General features: G+C 36.0%; 1 protein-coding gene across 3 annotated transcripts in view; it reads right to left on the minus strand.

The window, feature by feature from the left end:
* The window catches only part of Malrd1 (MAM and LDL receptor class A domain containing 1), a 614,092-nt gene that overhangs the window by 367,286 nt on the left and 224,297 nt on the right, over positions 1-22,509 (minus strand). For all 3 annotated transcript variants that reach the window (XM_087896346.1, XM_087896345.1, XM_087896344.1), the window contains 2 exons: positions 21,282-21,458; positions 17,649-17,811 (listed from right to left, as the gene is read on the minus strand). In XM_087896346.1, the coding sequence (XP_087752472.1) occupies positions 17,649-17,811; positions 21,282-21,458 (340 nt within the window). The remainder of the gene's footprint in view (positions 1-17,648; positions 17,812-21,281; positions 21,459-22,509) is intronic.

Below are 22,509 nucleotides of genomic sequence, written 5' to 3' on the forward strand. Positions count from 1 at the left end.
TCTTATATTTTCTCGCTTTGTGTATCATTGTTCCTCTGTGTCCATTAAATCTACGTATGAGTTTATAAAGCATTATTTTATATATGTGATGTACTTAAGTGAATATGTACAAATATTCTGTTTAGTGACAACTATGAAAATAGGCATAGATACTATGGGAAGTTAAAAGTTGAAAACCTTATTATTAGTTGAATAAAAATTTTGTTCTACAATCTAAATGTTCATCGGCAGATGAGTAGAAAATAATGTGACCATGCACACACACACACACACACACACACACACACACACAGAGAGAGAGAGAGAGAGAGAGAGAGAATTGAGTTTTAGTTGAAATGAAAAATAAAATTTTCTTTTTCCAGAAGATGGATGGAACCAAAGATCATCAGTCTAATTAAATAAACTTGAAATGGAAAGACTAATATCATGCTTTCCCTCAAATGAAAAATACACATCTGTCTGTTTATACACATATACATATGCACATTTGTAAATATGGAGAGAAATATTAAAAAGAAAAACATTAAGGTAGAAGTGAGAGACATAGGGGAAATGTGAAGAAAAGAGTACTTAAAGGCAGACTGAGAGAAAAACCAAAAAAAGTTAATGGAGGGAAAAATATTGACAAAAAGTATGTTTTCTCCCACATATCAAATCTACATCCAAATATATATGTAAATATGAAAACTTATATTTCATAGATAGATAGGTGATATAATATGTGTCATACAAAGTGCCATAAAGAAACTCATTACTTTGTTCACTAATGATTAATAATAGCAATAATAATAATAATAATGGTTTGGGTCTAACCTTTCCATATTAGTGAAAAAGAAGAGCACTGCAAGAAGCATAAATCAATAATCATAAAGGCAACACATTGCTTAGTAAAAGTATCACATATTCATAAAAGGATTTCTTACATATTCATAAAGAAAACAAGAATAAATTTGTTAACAATAATTTTAGTCACATTTTAAAAATACAATGAACAATATACTTATTTTATAAGCAACAATGAAAGACTTCCAAAGATTAGTTAGCAAATATCATAAATAATATACATGTAACTAGTAAGATAACTCTATCTTTTATTAGATAATTCCAACTTCTCTTGATATCATAATGCTGGCAGATCCTTATAGTGTATACGTCTTAAATCTTTTAATTTTTAATCATTTTTAATATTTAAATGCTGGGGAAAAGACAATAAAAACTGTAAATATTTTTTACAAAAAAAAATTAAATTTTTGTACAAGATAATAAAAGACATCAGGAGGGGAAAGTCAGATTATCAGAAAAAAGCCACCATAGAATAAACAAACAAAGAATCATATGAATGAACATGTTAATTAAAAGGAATAATCATGGGGATTCAGCAGAGATGTAAAATTGAGAAAAATAATAGGAATGTACATGTGGTAGGTGAATAAAAAGGGAAGACCAGAAAAAGCTGTCAAGGAAAGCCAAGCAGCGTTTAGAGCCATTCTTGTGAGGACTGCAGACAAGTCGCTGTGTATTGCGTTATCTGCTTTAGGTAGCTGGGTATTCTTCCAAGATGACTGCAAAAATGTCAGTATTTCTACCATCAAAATTTGTATTTAGCTGCATGTAATTGACCTTGATGCTCTGTGTCTGATTTGGGATCCTTGTGCTAAGAATTTCAGAGCTAGGTCTTGCCTACACCAGGACTCCTCATTACATGTGAAGAAACTAAGGCTACACTTATCACTTGATATGAAGATAATATTTTGAATGCAGTTAAAAATAGTACTAGTTATTTGGCAAGTTGGACTGGGACTGAACGAGGACGCAATCCAACCAGATTCTCTGAATGTGGGGGGATTCTCTGAATGTGGCTGGCCGGGAGTCTTTCTGAAAAGCCATTGACAATGACTCTGGGACTTGTTTCCTCTGCATATACTGGATTTTGTGGATCCAGTCTGTCTGGACACTCACCTTCCTGGACCTGGAGGGAGGGGGGAGGAACTTGAACTTCCCACAGGGCAGGAAACCCTGACTGCTTTTAGGGATGGAGAGGGAGGAGGAGAGGGAGTGGGTGGAGTGGGAGGGTATTGGGAGGAGGGGCAGAAATGGAAACTTTTATAATTTAATAAAATTACTTTCAAAAAAAAATAGTACTAGTTAGGCCGTTCCAATTTTCAACCCATAAACTCATGTACCTATGAGTAGCACTAAATAGATTCAAGTGCGGAGAAGTGTGGGCAAAATGAGAGGAGTTGGTTGGGAAAGGAAAAGCAGTTGAAAATGATGTAAATAAAGGACTCATGCAAGAAATTCTTTTTTAAAAAAGCAATCCCCTCTCCACTAGTAGAAAGCTCACCTGCAGTGCAAAATGTGAATCCCTTGGTCCAACCCACACCTATTTAATAAGAAACTTTATGGTGTTTTATCTAAGTTTGTGAGTAACTCTACAGCATAGCTAAGAACCACTACAAAGTTGGGCTTAATGGTGCCAATCTCGCTGACCGAGAAAGGGAGGATCTCTCAAGCTCTAGGCCCTCATTGGCTATATAATGAATCCTACTCACCGCCCCCACCAAAAAAAAAAAAAAAAACAGAAGAGAAAATTGGGTTTGGGGCGGAAATAGCAAATACTCCAGCCATTGGTCTAAAACGATGAGTTTGCCTCATTAGCCTACAGCAACAAAACAAAATTTTATGAACAAAAAGAAAGCTATGGACATGAAGAAAAAAGCAGGCAAGGAACAAGGGGGCATTGGATATTTCACAGATGCTGTTTTTTCTCTGTCTTACCATCACTCTGTTTTTACCTAAACTCCTTTCCTTTGGAGCCACAATTAGCCAACTGCAATTAAGGCGTACTATAAATCTTCCAAATGCTTGACTTTCAGAAAATGAAACCCATAATAAGATGCAAGATGTGTTTAAGAGCAGACTTTAACATCAACAAGAACCAGATATGGCCAAAACACACTTAAGGTCATGCTCAACATCCTTAGCTATCAGGGAAATGGAAATCAAAACAACTATGAGATACCATTTTACACCGGTCAGATTAGCTAAAGTCAAAAACACCAATGATATCCTATGCTGGAGAGGATGTGGAGAGAGGGGAACTCTCATCCATTGTTGGTGGGAATACAAACTTGTACAGCCGCTGTGGAAATCAGTGTGGTGGTTTCTCAGGAAACTGGGAGTCAACCTCCCTCAAGACCCAGCAATTCCACTCTTGGGAATATACCCAAGAGATGCCCTATCATACCACAAAAGCATTTGTTCAACTATATTCATAGCAGCACTATTTGTAATAACCAGAACCTGGAAACAACCTAGGTGCCCCTCAATAGAAGAATGGTTAAAAAAGGTGTGGAACATATATACATTAGAGTTTTACTCAGCGGTAAAAAACAATGACATCTTGAATTTTGCATGAAAATGGATGGACATAGAAAACGCTTTACTGAGTGAAGTAACCCAGACCCAAAAAGAGGAATATGGTATGTATTCACTCATAAGTGGATTCTAGCCATAACTAAAGGTCTTTGAGCCTATTACTCGTGATTCTAGAGAAGCTAAATAAGAAGATGAACCTGTAGAAAATCATGTAGTTATCCTCCTGGAGATTGGAAATAGACAAGAGTCCCAGGTAACCTCGGGTGCATGGGGGGGTGGGAGAGTTGTTGGAAGGGGAGAGGGTTAGAGAGAAGGGAGTAGGGGAGGAATGGGGAAAGCTCGGGGGACTGGGATGGGTGGAGGGATGAAGAATGGATATGGGATCAGGGAAGAATATATCTCAACTAAGGGAGTCATTTTAGGGTTTACAAGAGACTTGATTACAAAGGGGATCCCAGGTCCAAGGAGAGATCCCCAGATTGTTCTCTGGACAGAGGAGAGGGTGCCTGAACCGGCCTTAACCCATAACCATACTAATGAATATTTTGCTTATCACCATAGAACTTTCACCTAGCGATGGATGGAGATAGAGACAGAGACCCACATTGGAACACTGGACTTAACTCCCTAGGTCCAAACGAGAAGCAGAAGGAAAGAGAACGTGAGCAAAGAAGGCAAGACCAGAGGGAACCTTCATCCGATGATGGATGGTGATACAGACGGAGACTCACATTGGAGCACCGGACTGAGCCCCCCAAGGTCCAAATGAGGAGCAGAAGGAGGAAGAACATGAAAAAGGAAATCAGGCCTGCAAGGGGTGCGATCACCCACTGATACAAGGGCACTGATCTAATGAGAGTTCACCAAGGCCAGTTGAACTGGGACTGAACGAGCACGTGATCCAACCAGATTCTCTGAATGTGGGGGGATTCTCTGAATGTGGTGGCCCGGAGTCTTTCTGAAAAGCCATTGACAATGTCTCTGGGACTTGTTTCCTCTGCATATACTGGATTTTTGGGATCCAGTCTGTTTGGATACTCACCTTCCTGGACCTGAAGGGAGGGGGGAGGAACTTGAACTTCCCACAGGGCAGGAAACCCTGACTGCTCTTAGGGATGGAGAGGGAGGAGGAGAGGGCGTGGGGGGAGTGGGAGGGTGTTGGGAGGAGGGGCAGAAATGGAAACTTTTATAATTTAATAAACTTTGAAAAGAAAAAGATTATAACTCCCACTTTACCAAAGAAAATATCTACAATGATACCCTCTTGGGTTTAAACCTTTTTGTGTTTGACTGACAATCAAGAATAATATCACTGAAAAATCAATTGGATTGATTTACTGTGATTACAGAAGGAAGGAACCATACACATTCTAACATATAGTCAACTCTCAAGTACTATCACTTTATTTCTAGGATTACCCATTATATGAAAACAGGTACTAGTTAGTAATTGTTACTCTCTATCATTTCCTTTACCCCAGGACGACAACATTGGAGAACAGTATCTACATATACATCAGTGACCATTCATAAACAGAAATTGTCCTCAATAGTCTACAGGTTTCTTACTCCATTCATTGCTGTGGGAGGTATCTGGGGAAGCCATGAGTTAGCATGGGCCCCAGAAACCGGACCAACAGACATATACATACAACCTACATACAGGCTCCTCAAAGTCGTGGAGCTTGGCTGCAATAGAATAGCCTGTGATAATAAGCTACGTTGTAATGATAAATGGACTGAGCTATGGGAGATGCTGTTGTTGTTTCTGCTTTATGTTCCTGTAAATTCTGTCAGATCTCATTGGTCAGGGGTTTGCAGAACCATTTCCATCCTAAGACAGCTGACTGATCTTTAATCTGCTTTTATTCTGCTTGCAGAAACCACTAGGTTAATTTCCTCCTTGCTGCTTGTTCAGTTATTCCATGAAATTGATATTAAATATAGATTTAAGTATTAAGATAATTTATTTTGTTTCTATTGTCATTTATTGATACGTGTTTCACAGAAAACAGTGACTGAAGCCATGTAACTACTGGAATATCTCTCCACTACAGACACATCTAGATTTCATTACAACTGATCACTTGCTGAGCACTATGTCCAGCCTTTTTTAATTTTAAAGAATTATAAAATTTTATTTGTTTTGAAAAATAATATGTGTACTTCGATGTTTTCCTCTCCAATTTTCCCAGATCTTCACCACCTGTCTACACTGCCAACTTTGTTCTTTTTTTCTCTACTTGAGTAATATGTGTGTGTATATACACACAAATGAATCAAAAAGTAAACAAAAAATTCATTAAAAAAAATAAGGACAAACAAGCAAGACAACAAAAACACAAAAACTGTCAAAACAAAGCAAAAAAGCAAAATGAAAAAAGTTTACAAAAATACCATTGAGTTTGTTTTCTATTGAGCAATTATTTCTGGGCATTGAGCCTGCCCTGAAGTGCGGTTGATACACCAAATGAGATTTCATTACACAAAATTTCTTTTTCCTTGCCAATATCAAATGGGCATCAATTGTTGAAAACTTTTGTTTGGGTGTAGGACCATGTGTCTACTACCCATTCTCATTGCAAGAACTTTGTCTGACTTAAACCTGAAAGGGTCTTTTGCATGTTACTATAGGCTCTGCAAGTTCTAATGTGCATCCATACCTCTGTCTCTGAAATACACCATACCACTGAAGTCTTTGTGTCACCCTGAGCCTTGAGGTAAAAGATTTGATGAAAAGATTCTGTTTAGTCTTCAGTTGGTCCTATGACATCCTGCTTGCAGGAGCCCTTCCTCCCATCCTACTTCCATTCCCTGTGAATTCCAAATCTTGGTTAAGACTCTGTTCTGTCCTTTCCAAGTTTTCTCCCAGCACAACTCCATTCCTCTGTGCCACTGGATAGCCTGAAGAAACACTGTCTACCCTGGACACCACAGCCACCACGCTTGCTTAGGGTCAAGAGTGAGAAACAGCAACCAAAGAACATAACAGACCTCAACTAAGAAAAGAGCCTGTGGAATATCAACATGCAAGAAACACTTCAATTATCATAACTCCAGATGCCTAGATCCCAACACAAAATCAAAGACACAAACTGCAAAGACAATTTCCCTCCTTCAGAATCTATTAGCCTTATTGTAATTAGTGCTGAGAAATGCAATTTAACTGAGCAAAAAGAAGGGCTTCAGAACATCAATTATGAATATGTTCAAGGGCCTAAAGAAGGGTATGAAATGCCTTAATGAAAAATTAAGAAACAATGGGAAACATGGAAACAATTTCATGACATGAAAGTAGATATAGAATTATTAAAGAAAACACAAGCTCCAGGCGGTGGTGCCGCATGCCTTTAATCCCAGCACTTGGGAGGCAGAGGCAGGCATAGCTTTGTGAGTTTGAGACCAGCCTGGTCTACAAGAGATAGTTCCAGAACAGGCTCCAAAGATACAGAGAAACCCTGTCTCAAAAAAACAAAAAAAGCAATACAAAAATAAAAAAGAAAAAGAAAACACAAACTGAAGTAAAACTAGAAATACAAAACTTAGGATGCCAAACAAAAACCTTGGAAAGAAGCCTTCTCAACTTATTAAAAGACATGAAAGAGAGATTTTCAGATCTCTTCTTATTTTTTTTTAAGACTGGGTCTCATAAAGTTAAATAGACTGGCCTTGAATTTAGTCTATAGCCCAAGTAGGTATTGAAATTATACCTCCCTACCTTAGACTTCCGAGTGGCTGGGATTATAGCTTTGGACCACCAGGTTTGAGAGGACTGCTTTAAATATTTTATAAAAGTACTCAATATAATCTCTGTTTGTAAAACATTTTAATAAATGTTATAGTGTTAGTCTATGCAGATATACTTGTCTTTGGATATAGAATACAAGTTAATATATATTACTAACCTCCACCTTCTATCATTTGGTCATTTGGCTTTTAAAGCAGAAGATAATACAATGTTTCAAATAAACTGACTTAAGTCTTATCTGTCCCATTTGATAACTGACATAAATGAGCTTTTCATGGATATCAAGGAGAATCTAAAGAGCACAACTTCTGTGTGATAACATCCCCAGAAACTCCCTGAGAGAGAGTGGGGAGGTGGGGAACACGATATTTTATTTTGCATTTCATTATGACTAGAGAAGATAGATTCTGTAAGATTAATGTAACACTACTTAGGAGAACGGGACTGTACCAGATAGCATTACTAAATGCAAACTACCCTTACTCTTGGTTTATGGTTTAATTTGAATGCCATATAACTCTCAGGAACAATTTATGTTCCTAATGCCAGAGATATATAGATGTTTTCATTAAACTACATCATCCTGTGGATAAATATCTCTTTACTATTCAAAACACAATCACCACATTCACACAAGCAGTGCTGTGCCACGGAGAAAGTGCATTGTTCTTCGCTGCTCCTATTGACTGAATACAAAAGGAAGCAGACGTCCTTTCCCGCCTATGAAAGCTCACAGTGTATCTACTGGGCTTTGTGTGTACTGTACTGTTAACTTTTCTTCAATATACTTTAATTCCCCCGAATCAACAGAGAAGTTTAAATGCAGCATAATGAGTTTATTTTAAAAGGGCATCATTTTAAAAATCCACTTATATGGTGATCCTTGGTGATTGGAAACATAAAATAGATAACTAATGTTTGTATGAAGATGCTCATAGAAACTACAACCAAACCAACAAGGACAAGTGAAGAATGTGCCCATTAAAGCAAGCTTATCTAAGATGTTGAATGTGGACTGCAGCTGGACAGCAAGCCAGGAAGACAATTGATCAAATCAACCCAAAAAACATAGGGCATAAGTCATGCATCTTCCTCTAATTGGAAAAAAAGAGGGGAGAGGAAGGAGGGAGTAGAGAAAAATATATAGCTCCATAAAAACAACAAAAATTAAACCATTTATATTAATCTACATTGTGCCACATAAATTGTTACCTCTCCTCCATACTGTACCTCAAACTTCCTCTAAATCTTACAGTATATCATCCATCTCTTTATACGGATTATAGCAAAAATCAAACTCCCTGTTATCACTTACAAATTAACTCTATTCATCTATCTTAATTCTTAGATGAACAAGTGTCTTTGAGCTGTAATATTTGGGGGACTTTCCACGTTAGCTTTGCTGAGACATCGCCCAGCTATATTATTTTTCACAGTATATTCTACTGCCATCATACTTTTTCTGATAATGCCAGCATCAGAAACACGAGTTACCATTTCTTTTTTTCCCTACAAAGATAGCTTTCAGCTTTTCGTGTAAGAAAGAAGGTATTCTTTCTTGCTGAATTTCTCTTTTGAGACCCCTCCTATTATGATTAAATGTATTAAATGATTTACATTGGATGTAAAGTGTATAGTACAAGCAGCAGGGCATTATTTGCCAGGATCTCAGACATGTACTCCTGTTTCTGGATAGAATTCAGCACCCAAAAAAGTCAATTCCTTATCAAAGAGACCTGAAAGGGACTTTACTGATACAATTGTTGAGATTTCTACCATAATGATGTCAAAACATGGTCTCATATTGAACAATAAAAACACCAAAACAAAATAAAAAACAAGAACATTTATGAGCTATTTCAGGGTTCCCATTGGGATGCTGTATTCATAATCCTAAATATGCCTCAAGTACCCACTAAAGCTACTCCCCTCTCAGCTGCAGATACTATTGGTAAATGTACTCTCCTCACCTTGCTGTACTCTTTTAGGCAACAAGATAGCTGAAAACACAAACCCCCCATTCCAAGAGTCTCTCATTAGCAGAATTCTAACTTAAACACTACAATAAGAAAGACAGAGACAGGAATGTTGGAACAAGCCTGTAATCCCAGAACTTTGGAAGTACAGGTAAGTGGATTAGGAGATCAAGGTCAGCCTCACTGCACAGACAGATTGAGGCCACTCTGATAAACGTGAAATACTGTGTCTCAAACAGACATGCATACAAGTATAAATAAATACACATATAGTTTTATAAATACAAAAATAAATAAACAAAACATAAAGTCTAAAAAATGGAAGAGAAGCCATTTGGCTCCTTTGTATTTGAAATCAACACAGAACACAGATGGGAAATAAAGGACAGAGAAATAAACAAAGCATAAAGACAAAAGATTGGAGGTCTCTATTGTCAGAAATGAAAAAAAAAACACAATCAAATCAATTTGGAAAATATAGAAAATATTAGAGTCTCAGCATTTGCATTAAGACAGAAAAATAAACACTGTTCTTGCTCTTGGGAAAAGAGCAGGGGGAACATATAAGTACTTATAAACCAAAAGTACTAAAATTTAAGCAATTGCCATTAGTCATTAGTATAGAAGTGCAACTCCTTTTTTTTACTCTCCCAGTTTATATTATGATATGTCTGTGTAGAAAAAGTTATATATTATGCAATGAAGCAGATTAAAATCTCCGAGGCTACTCATCAATAAAATAGTATAGGTTTGATTTATTGAGTTGTGGCATAGTTATTTGATTGTAAATTATTCCTTCAAGATTATGTGTGAAATTGAAAGTTTATTAAAAGTAATAGGCACAAAATATTGAAAACACATCCATACTTGTACAATGCTTAGGTAATGGTGGTAGATGATAGTAGATGTCATTTTTATGTTTCCTATATATAAATGAATTACTAAAAGTCAATTATTATTTTATCAATATGACAGCTAAAAATGTGAATAAGGACCCTGTCTCACAAAACCAAAAAAAAAACTGTAAACAAGGAAGGCCTTTATGAGATGACTCACTGGAGAATGGGGCTGCTGCCAAGTTTGATGTCCTGGGTTCAATCCCCTGTACCCAAAGAGGAAACCAACTCCCACAGGTCTTTCTCTGAACACCATACATGTACCATAGCAAGTACAACATGTCCTCAACAATAAACTCATGAATACATAAAAGAAAATAGTTCAAAAAGTTATCATATGATATTATTCCTGGCATTGTTCTGACTAATTTGTATTAGCCATTAGGGAAATTCAAATGTAAACTACATTGATATTCTATCTCATTCCACTCAGAAAGGCTATCATAAAGAAAACAAACAACAAACATGGATAAGGATTAGGATAATGAGTTTGATGGAAAAGAATTTAACAACTGCTGATGAGAACATAACTTAGTTAGGAACTATAATAATCAGTTCAAGTTTCCTCAAAAATCTAAAAACAGGGAATTAAGCTGCACCATCCTTAGGCAGGTAATTACCAAAGGAAGCCAAACCAGCATACCTCAGAGATATGTGCACATTCATGTATATCACAAGTCCATGCCTAACGTCTAGGACACAGAATAACCTTAAATGTCCATCAACAGATGATGGCCTAAAGAAAATGTGGTATACATTTTTTGGCTATAACAAAGAATGGAGTCATGTCTTTTGCATAAAAATGGTTGTAACCAGAGATTGTCACATTAAGCAAAGCAAGCCAGACACAAAAGGATGAGCTGTCATTGTTTTCTTGCTAATATGAAATATTTATTTGCAAAAGATCAGACACAAAGGAAAATAAGGACTATCTGTTAAGAAGGGACAAGAGAAGTTTGGGGCAAAGTACATTAGATGCATGTATGGAAACAAAAAATTTAAGACAATTATTTTGTACCCTTATTATATACCAATAAAGGAAAAAATGTGTATCAATTTTTGCTATCAATGAAAACTATGAGTTAGTAAAGGTAGACACACAATTAAGCATAGTTTGTTACCTGGGGTGTCCTCTAGGGAGAGTAAATACATGCAAAAAAAGACAGCAAGGGACACTCACCATTGCCCATGACACCCTACACACACACAGTGGACCCCACAGTAGATATATTTGTTTCAGAACAGGTCCTTCAAAACAACATAAAAGAACCATAAACCTAAACAAGATGACCTGTGGGAGTTCTGAGCAGGAAAATTCACTGCTTTGAGTAACTCCACAATTTGTCAATCATTGTTAGAAAATAACATTGGTGCTATCTACAAATGATTCACATAATTAAAATCTTATCTCAATAAAGAGAATTAAGTTGACTCTATGTTCCTAATACTGGCAGAACTGGTTTTTCTTCTATATTTGTTCAACTATATTGACTACAGGAATTGAATATATTTACTTCTTTTTTAAAAAATACATAATGAAAATAAATTGTATGATATGTATGAAAATACACCTTTATTTTAAAGTCCTTGACAATTTCAGAAGTTTTTCTATGGTTTCTGGAGCATATTTAAATATCAACAACCTGGAAAGCATTAGTTACTTTTTGTTTTTATCAAACATCTTTCTTTATAACGAAGCATGAAGAACTTAATTTTCCCTATGACTATGAGTCCATGCTCATGAAAAATTTCTTAAAAATTTTAATAAAATTTCTATTTATTTATTTTGTTTAGTTTATTTAACCATGTGATATGCATTTAATAAGGCAGAACAGATTTGGAAAGCATACTATGATATAAAAGTGAGTATAATACTCCCAGTGCTGATGCATGTGTGTATGTATGTATGTATGTATGTATGTATGTATGTATAGTAACAATAACACCTTCTGAGCTAACAGACTGACTAACTACATTGATTGTGTGGGTCAGAGAGCAGGGTTCTGAGATCAGAGTAAATCACAAGCTGGGAGAAATCATTCTACACTACCTTCAAATCCACACCATTCCAAGCATGTTCACACTCCATGGAATTAGGTGACAGTTAAGTCTTACATAGGCTCAGTGTCATATTTCACTATTAAACTAATAGTAATTTCTAAACAAATGCATCTGAAGATAAAGGTTCCAGAAAAATTCCCAAGCCGTTTCCGTAGAATTAATGAATACAGATTCATGCCACATTGCCTGTCACCGCTCCCTCCTCTTCCCCCATGTCACCCTCCTATTCTTCTTCTGCCTTTGCTGTCCCTTTTCCTTGCTATTCTCCTCTTCTTCCTCCTCCTCCTCACCAGATTATTTTTATCTTTTCAAAAATAAGAAGAAGATAGCTTTTCTTCTCAATGTTCTCTTTTTTCATATGATAAGAGGAAAATGAGATTTTACCTAACCCCAATTTAAAGAAAATAGGCAAATTTCAGGTGATTTAAGTCAATTTTTCATTTTATTACTTTGTTGAATTATAGCTAAGACAGTCCTTTCTTCCTACCTTGTTGCAGTCTTGGGAGGCATCTTGCCAGCTGTTAAGCTGTATGCAGGATGAGTGCCCTCATCAGCTTCTTGCTTTATATGCTTAGCTTTAAAAAAAGGCAATGACTGTCAAATGCATTCGAAACAAATGAACTGGTTGTATCAAATGGTGACATGCTACTGAAAGCAAATGACAAATAGGACTGCACCTGTAATTTTATATCACAGAATCATTTCAGATGTACAAACTCTCTGTATATTTTTAAAAAGCAAAATTCACTTTGAAATATCAGTCTATTAAGCCTGTCATTTTATTTTCATGTTGAAAACACTCACTTCTAGACATTGTCTAGGATTCCAATACACGGTGAAAATTCCCTCTATATTCCTCTCCTAGCATGAATTATCTAGACGTTTTATTGCCTCATTAAGTGTTTAAAGTGGAAGAATATTTTGAAATATAGGAGCATGTCTTTTTTCTCTTTCACTTGCCTAAAAATGATCTCTCCTGCACTGGGCCAGAAGTGATCTTCGCCTTGGGTAGAGCTTGGGGAGCAGGTTGTAAGGAAGGATAATTGGCACAATCTATTTAAATTTTCAATACGGTTCTTGAAAATTCTTTTGAGATGATGGCTTTGAAAACTGCCTTTGTGTTTCTAGAGTCACGTGCTATAGGAAGGAGGGAAAGAAGCACATTTTCTGAATGGACAAAGCTTCCCTTCAATTAAAAATAAAATTTGAAAATCAGAGCTTGAAGCTTACTATGCAGCATAGAATGGGGGAGACAGCCTCCCTTGGCTGAGGATGGAACCTGAAGAAAAGCAGAGATAAATGCAGGAGCGATGTGGGCTTGAGGCCATTGCCTTCTTCAAGGCTCATTGTCATGTGGGTATAGAAATTTAACAACATCTGTTAAGTGTTCTTATTTAAAATGAATTTAATTTTGTGCTTTATCTCCTTGTGGAGACTTACTGTGGGCCAGACAGTCGAAAAACAGTGCAACAGATTGGGAAATGTAGTCCCTGGGGCTCCTCCAGGATTTTCTAGCTTATTGGAAGTGGGAGGGTAGCGGTAGACAGAAACCAGCTGCTGCCTTATAGAATATATTGATGTATTTCATTTACAATTTACTCCCAGGAATAGCTCTAATCTAGTCCTTATTTTTCTTTGTAGAAATTTACTTTCATAACTTCACAGTTTTTTTACACATACAAGAGAAGTTTCTAGGATATTCCACTGACTTTTAAGTCAGAAGCATCCCAGCATTATTTAGTATATGGACATTTCAATTCATTGCTTGATAACTGATAAAAGTGATTGAAACAACACATTATTGTTGTGTCACTCTGTAAACTACGGGCAGCTATGCTGTTATCATTTAAGTCAAACGAAGGTAAACAAATAATTTACTAGAGAAAAATCATGAAAGAGCTCAGGATATAAGGGAAACTTTAACCCAAAGAAAATGACAAGATGCTAACTTAATAACATCTCTTGAATCTAAACGCACTTGGATCAACATGATCAGGGAGGAGGAACGATTTCTTGAAGCAGCAGTCATAGATGCTGAGGGATCTTTCCACCTTAACTGTAGAAACTGTAACATAAACATGGTTCCCTCTTTTGAGTTCTGCAAGATTTCTCTGAAATCAGACTGAGAAAAGGAAAAGAGGAAGCTTGTGAACTGTGAACACTAGACACACTTATAGAACATAAAAGAACACAGATATCTACTGGACTCTAGAAAAAACAAAATAAATGATGAGAAGTAACAAATGACACAGAAAAAGCTCAACTAAAATAATGATGAAGATGGAATATAAAGAAGCAATGAATGAGAAAGCTTTATAGCACACAAGAAAATGATAGCTTAAAGCAACACAGTATAATGGAAACTACATATCAGGAAAAGGCCTGTTAGGAGAGAAAAATATGCTCATAATTATTGGTGAAATGAATTGTTGGTGAATTAGAAAAAAATTATATGCTTCCTAAGTCAAATCATTTACTCCTCTTCTTAAATTGTAATGAGTCTTTCTTCCAAGGTCAAATTAATATTTCAAACAGTATGATAGATACTGACTGCTGTATAAAGGCCCAGATTCAATGTAGCCAGAATAATTGTACACACATTGAATAACTATATAATTTCAAGGTGGGAAAGATGTGGTTTTTTTTTTTTTTACTGAGTATAGAATGTGAGGAATAAACCTTTAGGGAAAGTCACATTTAATCATTTAAAATTGGAAAGTATACATTGCTGGTGGAGCCTCCTCCTGCTATTGACACCAAATATAATCTTAACTAAATCTCTATCATTCTATTATCAATAAGACTTGGGAGTCAAGGGCTACGATGAAAAATAAATATCTTAAAAATCACCATGGAGACATGTACTAGCATCTATGAATTCATCAGTTAACAATAAGAGTTCCATGTCAGAGTCTGGTTCTGTTCTCTAGTTAACTTTTAATTTCTTACACATTAACATTACTAGATACCCAAAGGGCATCATATGTGAAAAATCCCTAATATTTAAAGAGATACACAAACAGTAAAGGAACATAAAGACACCTGATAATATAGGAAATACAGACTTAGCCAAAGATAGGAACTCACAGTTTTAAGATCCTAAATTTTCTACTTGTGTGTACAGTAGAAAATTTATATGAATATGGAGGCTAGAAGAAGAATTATGTGGCAGGGAATTCAGATGACAGCCTGGTCAAGGGCTGCAGTGACAGCTTTTCTAGAAAACAAAGAGGCTGGAAAGATGAGTTATATACTTAGAAGAGTAGATTAGGTAAAACACGCTAAGAAAATAAAAGATAAGACAATTATTAATTTCAATGTAAGTAAAAATTCATAAATCACTTTGTATCCAGCCATAGCTTGCAATAAGACACAACATTGCTGAACTATAATGATTAAATTCAATCACCAGATATGGGTACACACCTGTAATTCTAGCAAAGACAGGTGGATTTCTGTGGCTTGTGGTCAGCCTAGTCTTTACAGCAAATTTCAGACTGCCGCAAACTACAAGTGAGACCCTGTACCTCCCATACAAAACAAAACACATAAAAAGCAAATTCAAATGAAATCATGCCAGGAATATGGGGAAGAGGAGCAGGAAACTTGAGGAAACAGATACTCCATTCGTTAAGAAAAAATAATATTTTTAAAAATGAAGACATGATTATAGACTATGAGAACATACTATTTTACAAATATGAACTAACCAGTGAATAATAAAAGCATAGATGAAATATTATACTATATTAAAATAAATTAAGGTCTTTCCAACAAACTGGGTTGGGGTTACTGCAAACGTGAAGTCCTTGCCATCATGGGACTGTCAACTTTCTTTCACAGTTCTTATTTTGAACATGTAGTCACCGAGTGGAAATTAGTTTGTAAAATGTAATATATAAAAGACAATGGAAGCCAAGAGACAAGATGATTGCTATACCAGCCAAAAAGTTTGCCTTCAAAGGTATGAAATAGTCATATAGTTCCAAAAATGAGAACTGTTACAGCGAATAAAAGGTTGAAAGGGGAATACAATAAAGCAAAGGTTACATTGCCGTCTGGTTTGCTCTGTCTGTCTGGGAGAGACCTCTCCTTCTGTGCATCAATAGCTAGTGCTGTTTCATTTGTCCTGCCTGCAGAAAGAGCCCACCCATCATTTACTAATCCTGCTATTTCCACTTTCTCTGGGGTCAATGGCATATGCCTTACATCTCTTTCTTCACTGAGGTCTTCCCAACAAGAACTAGACTCACATTTTATTTCTTTTTCAATCCCCATTAAAACAATGTTTCTTGGACAGTATTCATTATATCTGCTTACCGTCTCACACCTAACATCATTTTATTTTTATTTTGTAGAAAAATAAAATTAATTGGAAGTCCAAGAACTGGGTAGAGATTAATAAATTATGGAAAGTCCCTAAATTAAAACTTAAATTAAGTTGTAGGTAATATTTAATCATATGACTTACAAAATACTGGATAAAATATGCTCTTAGGTCTATGAAGAAAGTCTGGACATTAGCTTGTGTTCATATGTATATGAAACACACAAAGAATGAGAAAGAGAAGAGAAATAGAAATTGGGATAAAATGAAATTATTCGAAAAAATGCAGATGTAGAAAGAAATGGACGGATAAAAGAACAATGGAAGGCATTCAAAGAAAAGAACAATGAGTAGATTTTACTTTTTGCGTGTGCACACGCATGTGTACGTGTTATGGATGTGTATGTTCAAGTACATGTGTATTTTGTGTTTGAACAGATGCATGTATGAGGTTATACATGCAACTGTGTGCAGATGTGTGTGGAGGCCAAAGGTCAACTCTGTTTCCTTTCTCAGAACATCATCTACCTTATTTTTGAGACGAGTCTTTCCTAGCCTGGAACTTCCTAGGTAGGCCTGCCAGGTTGGTCGGGGTATCACAAAATTCTACCTGTCTCTCCTTCCTCAGCACTCTTACTGAGTGAGATGTCTCATCAGCCTCAAAACTTTAAAAAATTTAGCAGTACTTTTCATGCTATAAGTGTTTGACTAGAATATTTAAGACCATAGGCAGAGGCAAAAACAAACAACAAACAAGAATTGGTTAAAAAAATTCCTGTTTCTCAGAGAGAAGGGAAATTAAAATATTACATATTTTTACTTTAATATTTGTTTATGCTGAGTTTCTATGAAGATCTCAGAATCATTGCTTGCCTTTAACTGTGTATGTGTGCGTTCGTGTGTGTGTCCATGATTCTATGTGTGCGAATGTGCATGTCGGCACATAGATGCTTTCATAAAACGGTGTATCTCTGGAAGTCAGAGCACAGCTTGTGGGAACTGGTCTTTCTTTCCACCGTTTGTGTCCTGGAGATTGAGTTCAGGCCCTCATTGTTAGCAGCCAGTGTGTTTACCCACTGAGGCATCTTGCCAGTCCCATTTGCTTTATTAAGGTTTTTTTCTGCCTTGTGCAGTGTGAAAAAATACATTCAAACCTCTTGTTCTTGGACAATGCATTAATCTCTACAATCACATTGACCTAAGATAAGATGGGTCACAGCAATATTTCCTGGGAAACACTTTGAGAATATGCAATCACTTACTTTGTGTGATCTACTGATGGTCTGTGGTTTTCTTCCCCGTGGTGAATACTGATCCCATTACTCAGTCCCCACTTGAATGTATTTGCGTCATGGAGTGAATTTGCAGGCTCTGGCTGGTACCATTTACATAGGTTTCTCTCTTCAAATGTACAAACCTCCAGAACTTGAATAAAAAAGAATAAAGACAAGAGCTAATCACAATGAACATGTCAGGCAATTTATATTATGCAGCACGTTTTTTTTTCTTTTTCCTGTCTTAGATTTCTTTTTGTTTTGTTTTGTTTTTATTTATATTTAAAAAACAATATTTTGTCATTTTACATACCAATCCCAATTCCCACTCCCTTCCTTCCTCCCATTCACTCCTCAGGAGGGGTAAAGCTTTTCCTGGGAAGTCAACAAAGTCTAGCACACTGCTTAGAGGCAGGACCAAGGCCCTCCCCACTTTATTTAGGTTGAGAAAGGTATCCCTCTAAAGAGAATAGGTTTCAAAAAGCCAGTACAAGCAGTAGGGAAAAATCATGGTCTCACTAATAGTAACCCCATAGTCTGCCCCCACCATACAACTATCACTCGCAATCAGAGGATCTTATACTTGATTTTAAAAAAGTCATACTGCAAAGTGTTAGTGTGTGTTTTCGGGTGTGTATATATCTGTGTTTCTCTCTGTGTGTGTGTGTGTGTGTGTGTGTGTGTGTGTGTGTGCGTGTGTTTGTGTGTGTGTGTTTGCCTGTGTGTATATGTGTGTGTCTGTGTACGTATGTATCTGTGTCTGTGTGTATGTATCTCTGTATGTATCTGTGTGTGTGTGTGTGTGTGTGTGTATATTTGTGTGTTTCTGTGGTGCATGTCAAGATCACCCTCGGATGTTGCTTCTCAGGAGCTGACCATCTTACTTTTTTGAGGCAGGATCTTGCATTTATTCTGACATTTATCAATTAGGTAAGGACAGCAGGCCAGCACGCCTCAGTGAATCTTAACTTTCCTATCTCTGGGCTTATAAAGCTAAACTGTCACACCTGGATTTTCTGTGGGATTTGGACAACAAAAATAGGCTCTCATGCTTGCTCAGCAAGCACTTTACCAACTTAACCATCTCCCAAGTTTCCATACTGTAACTTTTAAGCACTACGTAAATATTTAGGCCAATGTTTTATATAATCATAAAATAGTTTTTAAAAATACACCCACTGAAACAATCTACCTAAGTTAATAGGAACTCACTAACTCCAGCCAGACTGGGAAGGAACAAGCATAGAACCAAACTAGCCCCTCTGAATGTGGTTGACAGTTGCATGACTGGGGCAGACTGAGGTACCACTGGCAGTGGCACCAGGATTTATCCCTACTGCTTGTACTGGCTTTGTGGGAACCTATTCTCTTTGGATGGATACCTTGCTCAACCAAGATATAGTAGGGAGGACCTTGGACCTTCCACAAAGCAAAGTGCCTTATCCTTTCTGAGGATTGGATGGGGGTGGGGTAGAAGGGTATGTGGAAAGAATGGGAGGAGGGGAGGAAGTGGGAACTTCGATTGGTAAGTATGATGAAAACAGTTTGTTTTCTTTCTTAAAAAAAATAGGTAATAAAAATCGAGGTTCATTTTTATTTTATTCTCCATAGAAAGTAAAATACGGGAATGAATGCATATATTAGCAGTGTGCTCTCTCTATGAGGTGAGATGTTAATTAGTTCCTACAGCATCTGTTTCCCATCTCTTCCCAGCTGGCATTTCTTGCTGCCTGTTTGACCTTCAAGCTCTGACCTGTTGGCTCTTCTTTGTCCATGGCAATATTCTGCTTGACTTTGGCTTAGTCCCTGAAGATGTCAGCACAAATTTAAAAGCATTTGGCTTTAAAGTATTAAAATTTACAACAACATTTATATAGATCTTACTACCTTTAAAGATTTTAAGATTCTTGTAATGATATATTGTGATGTAAAAAATTAGAATGCAATAGATTTTCATGTGAAAATTCTTTTTAAATTCTCTCTCTCCCTCCTTTTTCTCCTTCTTCTGCTAAATGTGTCCATGTATCCATTTATGTTGAAATTACTATTGCTTGAGTAAAAATAAAACCACTTCAATGAATTCTTATGTGTGTTATAGAAAACATGACATTGACTCATTTTCATTAATAGTTATGGTATGCCACAGTTGAAAACTTTAAATATATGTTTATATATCTATAATTATGATGATAAGTATAAAATATTCCTCTTCAAAATGTGCAGTGATTCATGGCATTTGAGTGTTAAACTCTAATATTAATATATGTTGTGTATATTTATCTTGTGAAGATATTTAGTACTCAATAACTGTTCCCTACATTATTGAAATAATAAGAATTGTTCACTTGAAAATTATTCACATAAAATATCAACCAGCAAAGATGACATGGCACCTACAGCCAATAATAATATATAACAGAATGAAAACATATTTAAATACCAGGTGTCATGATAAATGTTCATAACACAACTTTTAAAACGTATTAGAAATTCTAAACCTGTAAGTTTATTATGACATTTCATCTTACAAAGATCTAAACAATGAAGGTCGTACAATGTATTTGAAAATCTAATGTATCCAAATCAAAAGAACCTGTTTTATCAAAAATGAGTAAACATCTGTTTATTATTATTAAATAATCTGTAAGTTGTCATGTATTAATAAATGACAATACTAAAATATCAAAGTTGAAAACTACAGCCTTTATTTCTGAAAAAGCATCCATTATGCTAGGTTAGGTTTTCTGTAAACGTTTCGATCTGTTACTGCTTATACATATTTTGTGGCTGCCCACGAGAAAGCCTGAATACCACATCTTCCATTTAATTATCTTCAATTCATGATGTATAATATAAATAAATCCCAGGACACATTGAAGGAGTTAGAGCCATCTTATTTACAGAGTGCATCAGCTTTGAATTCATGACTTGTTTTAGTGTATATTTTTGTATAGTTACAGAATATGAATGAATTCTTTTCTGAGTTAAGTGAAAAGCTTTTACTCGAATTCTTAAAGCCCGAGCTTCTTGACACATGGATGAAGACGGATGAGGCACACCATGCTCTGTGCCACTGATGTGTTTGTAATTCTTAATATTATGAATACTTTGATCAATACTGCAGTGTTGTAAATTTACATACCAGTCATAGAAGGAAAAGATACCACAAAGTATTTGTTCTGTCTGACTTTGAGTCTTACCTCCCAGGCATGCTTCTTCCGTTTGCATTTTTGACGACAAAGTTCAATATTAAATTAAGTACTTTCTCATTGATCCGTTTAAGAGGTATGAATTGTCAGGTACCAATGAATGAGAACCATATTTTATCAAGACATAGGAACACATCTCACATGTACAAAATTTACTCTTCCTACGAACTCAACGTATTTTTTACAGTAATCTTTGTGTGTGTGTGTGTGTGTGTGTGTGTGTGTGTGTGTGCATTTGCCTAGGGAAAAGCTAAAAATAGTTAATCTACTTCAAGTATATTAACTCTTCCATTCCTAAATACTTCTCACTTGAGTATATAGGAATAGTTGGGTGAGGGGTAGATGCAGAAGAGGTACAATTCCTTCAAACAGTTTTATGGCTAAAACGTGCAAGAATTAGGAATTTACCTACCACAAGAGAATTCATCTGACTTGTCAAGACAGTCATTTCTGAAGTCACATTGCTGAATTTTTCCAACACAGTGACCGTTAGACCTACAGACAAATTCATCATCTGTGCAGTTGTGTGGAGGCAAGGTCACTGGAACTGAAGGTTCTGGTGGATTTGGAATGTCCATCGGCAAATTACCTTGAAGAAAAATGACACAGAGACAACAAATTGTGCCTTGTAGTTTTCTTAAATGTTTTGCTAAATTGAAATTTCTAATTACACTATGCAATTTTATGAGGGATATTTGATAGTATTTATTACTGTGTTAAAACCATTTCAGCATTTAAATTAGGACTTGTCTTAGCAAAGGTAGAAAACTTGAATATTTTTTAGTCATAAAAGTAGGTGAAAAGTTTGATAGATGACAATGAAAGTTGACTCAAATTCAAATAAAAGGAAAATCCATGAAAAAAGCTTGAAAAATGAGTAGAAGTCAAGACAGTGGTGGCTGCTACCATCTAGAGCCAGAGCCAATGTCTTAGCTGGGGTCATCTTGAGGATTCCTGGGAATTTTACTAATGCCAGGTTTCTCACTAGCCTTTTAATTATTCCTGCAATCAAGATATCTCTTTCTTTTCTCTCCTTCTCTGTCCTTTCCCCTTCTTGAGCATCTCATTCAAATGTAGATAAATCCAATGTCATTCTAAAATTCAAGAAAAATTAAACAATAAAATGATTTAGTGTTTGAAATGTTGATAATGTTAAAGGAATTAAAAGACATTTTGAATAAAAAAAATCACAAAGCTTAATGGAAAATTACTTGAAGGTAAAGTTAATCATGATACAGCATTCCCCCCACTCCCAAATTATCTGCAGTCTTGGTTTCTGTTAGGTGACTGCAGTCTGAAAACACTAGATAAAAAAATCCCCGAAACAATCTGTAAGTTTTATACTGTGTGTGATTCTGAGAAGTATAATGAAATCATGCATCATTTTGTTTCTCTTGCTTGGGATATGAATCAGTCTTTTTCCAGCTTATCCACACCACACAACCTACTGTCCATTAGTCATGCTTTAACCATTCATTTAGCAAACTGAGTGTCACAGTAGTGCTTGTGTTCCAGTTCTTCTTACTGTACTAATGATATGCCCAGAACACAAGAATAAGACACTGGCAATTCAGCTGTGCCAAGGTAAACAGGCAGAGCTATCCTTCAAATGAAAATGTCCAGTTTACTGACCTGAGAGT

The sequence above is a fragment of the Myodes glareolus genome, chromosome 14 (assembly GCF_982192425.1).
Source record: "Myodes glareolus chromosome 14, mMyoGla1.1, whole genome shotgun sequence".
Taxonomy (NCBI): domain Eukaryota; kingdom Metazoa; phylum Chordata; class Mammalia; order Rodentia; family Cricetidae; genus Myodes; species Myodes glareolus.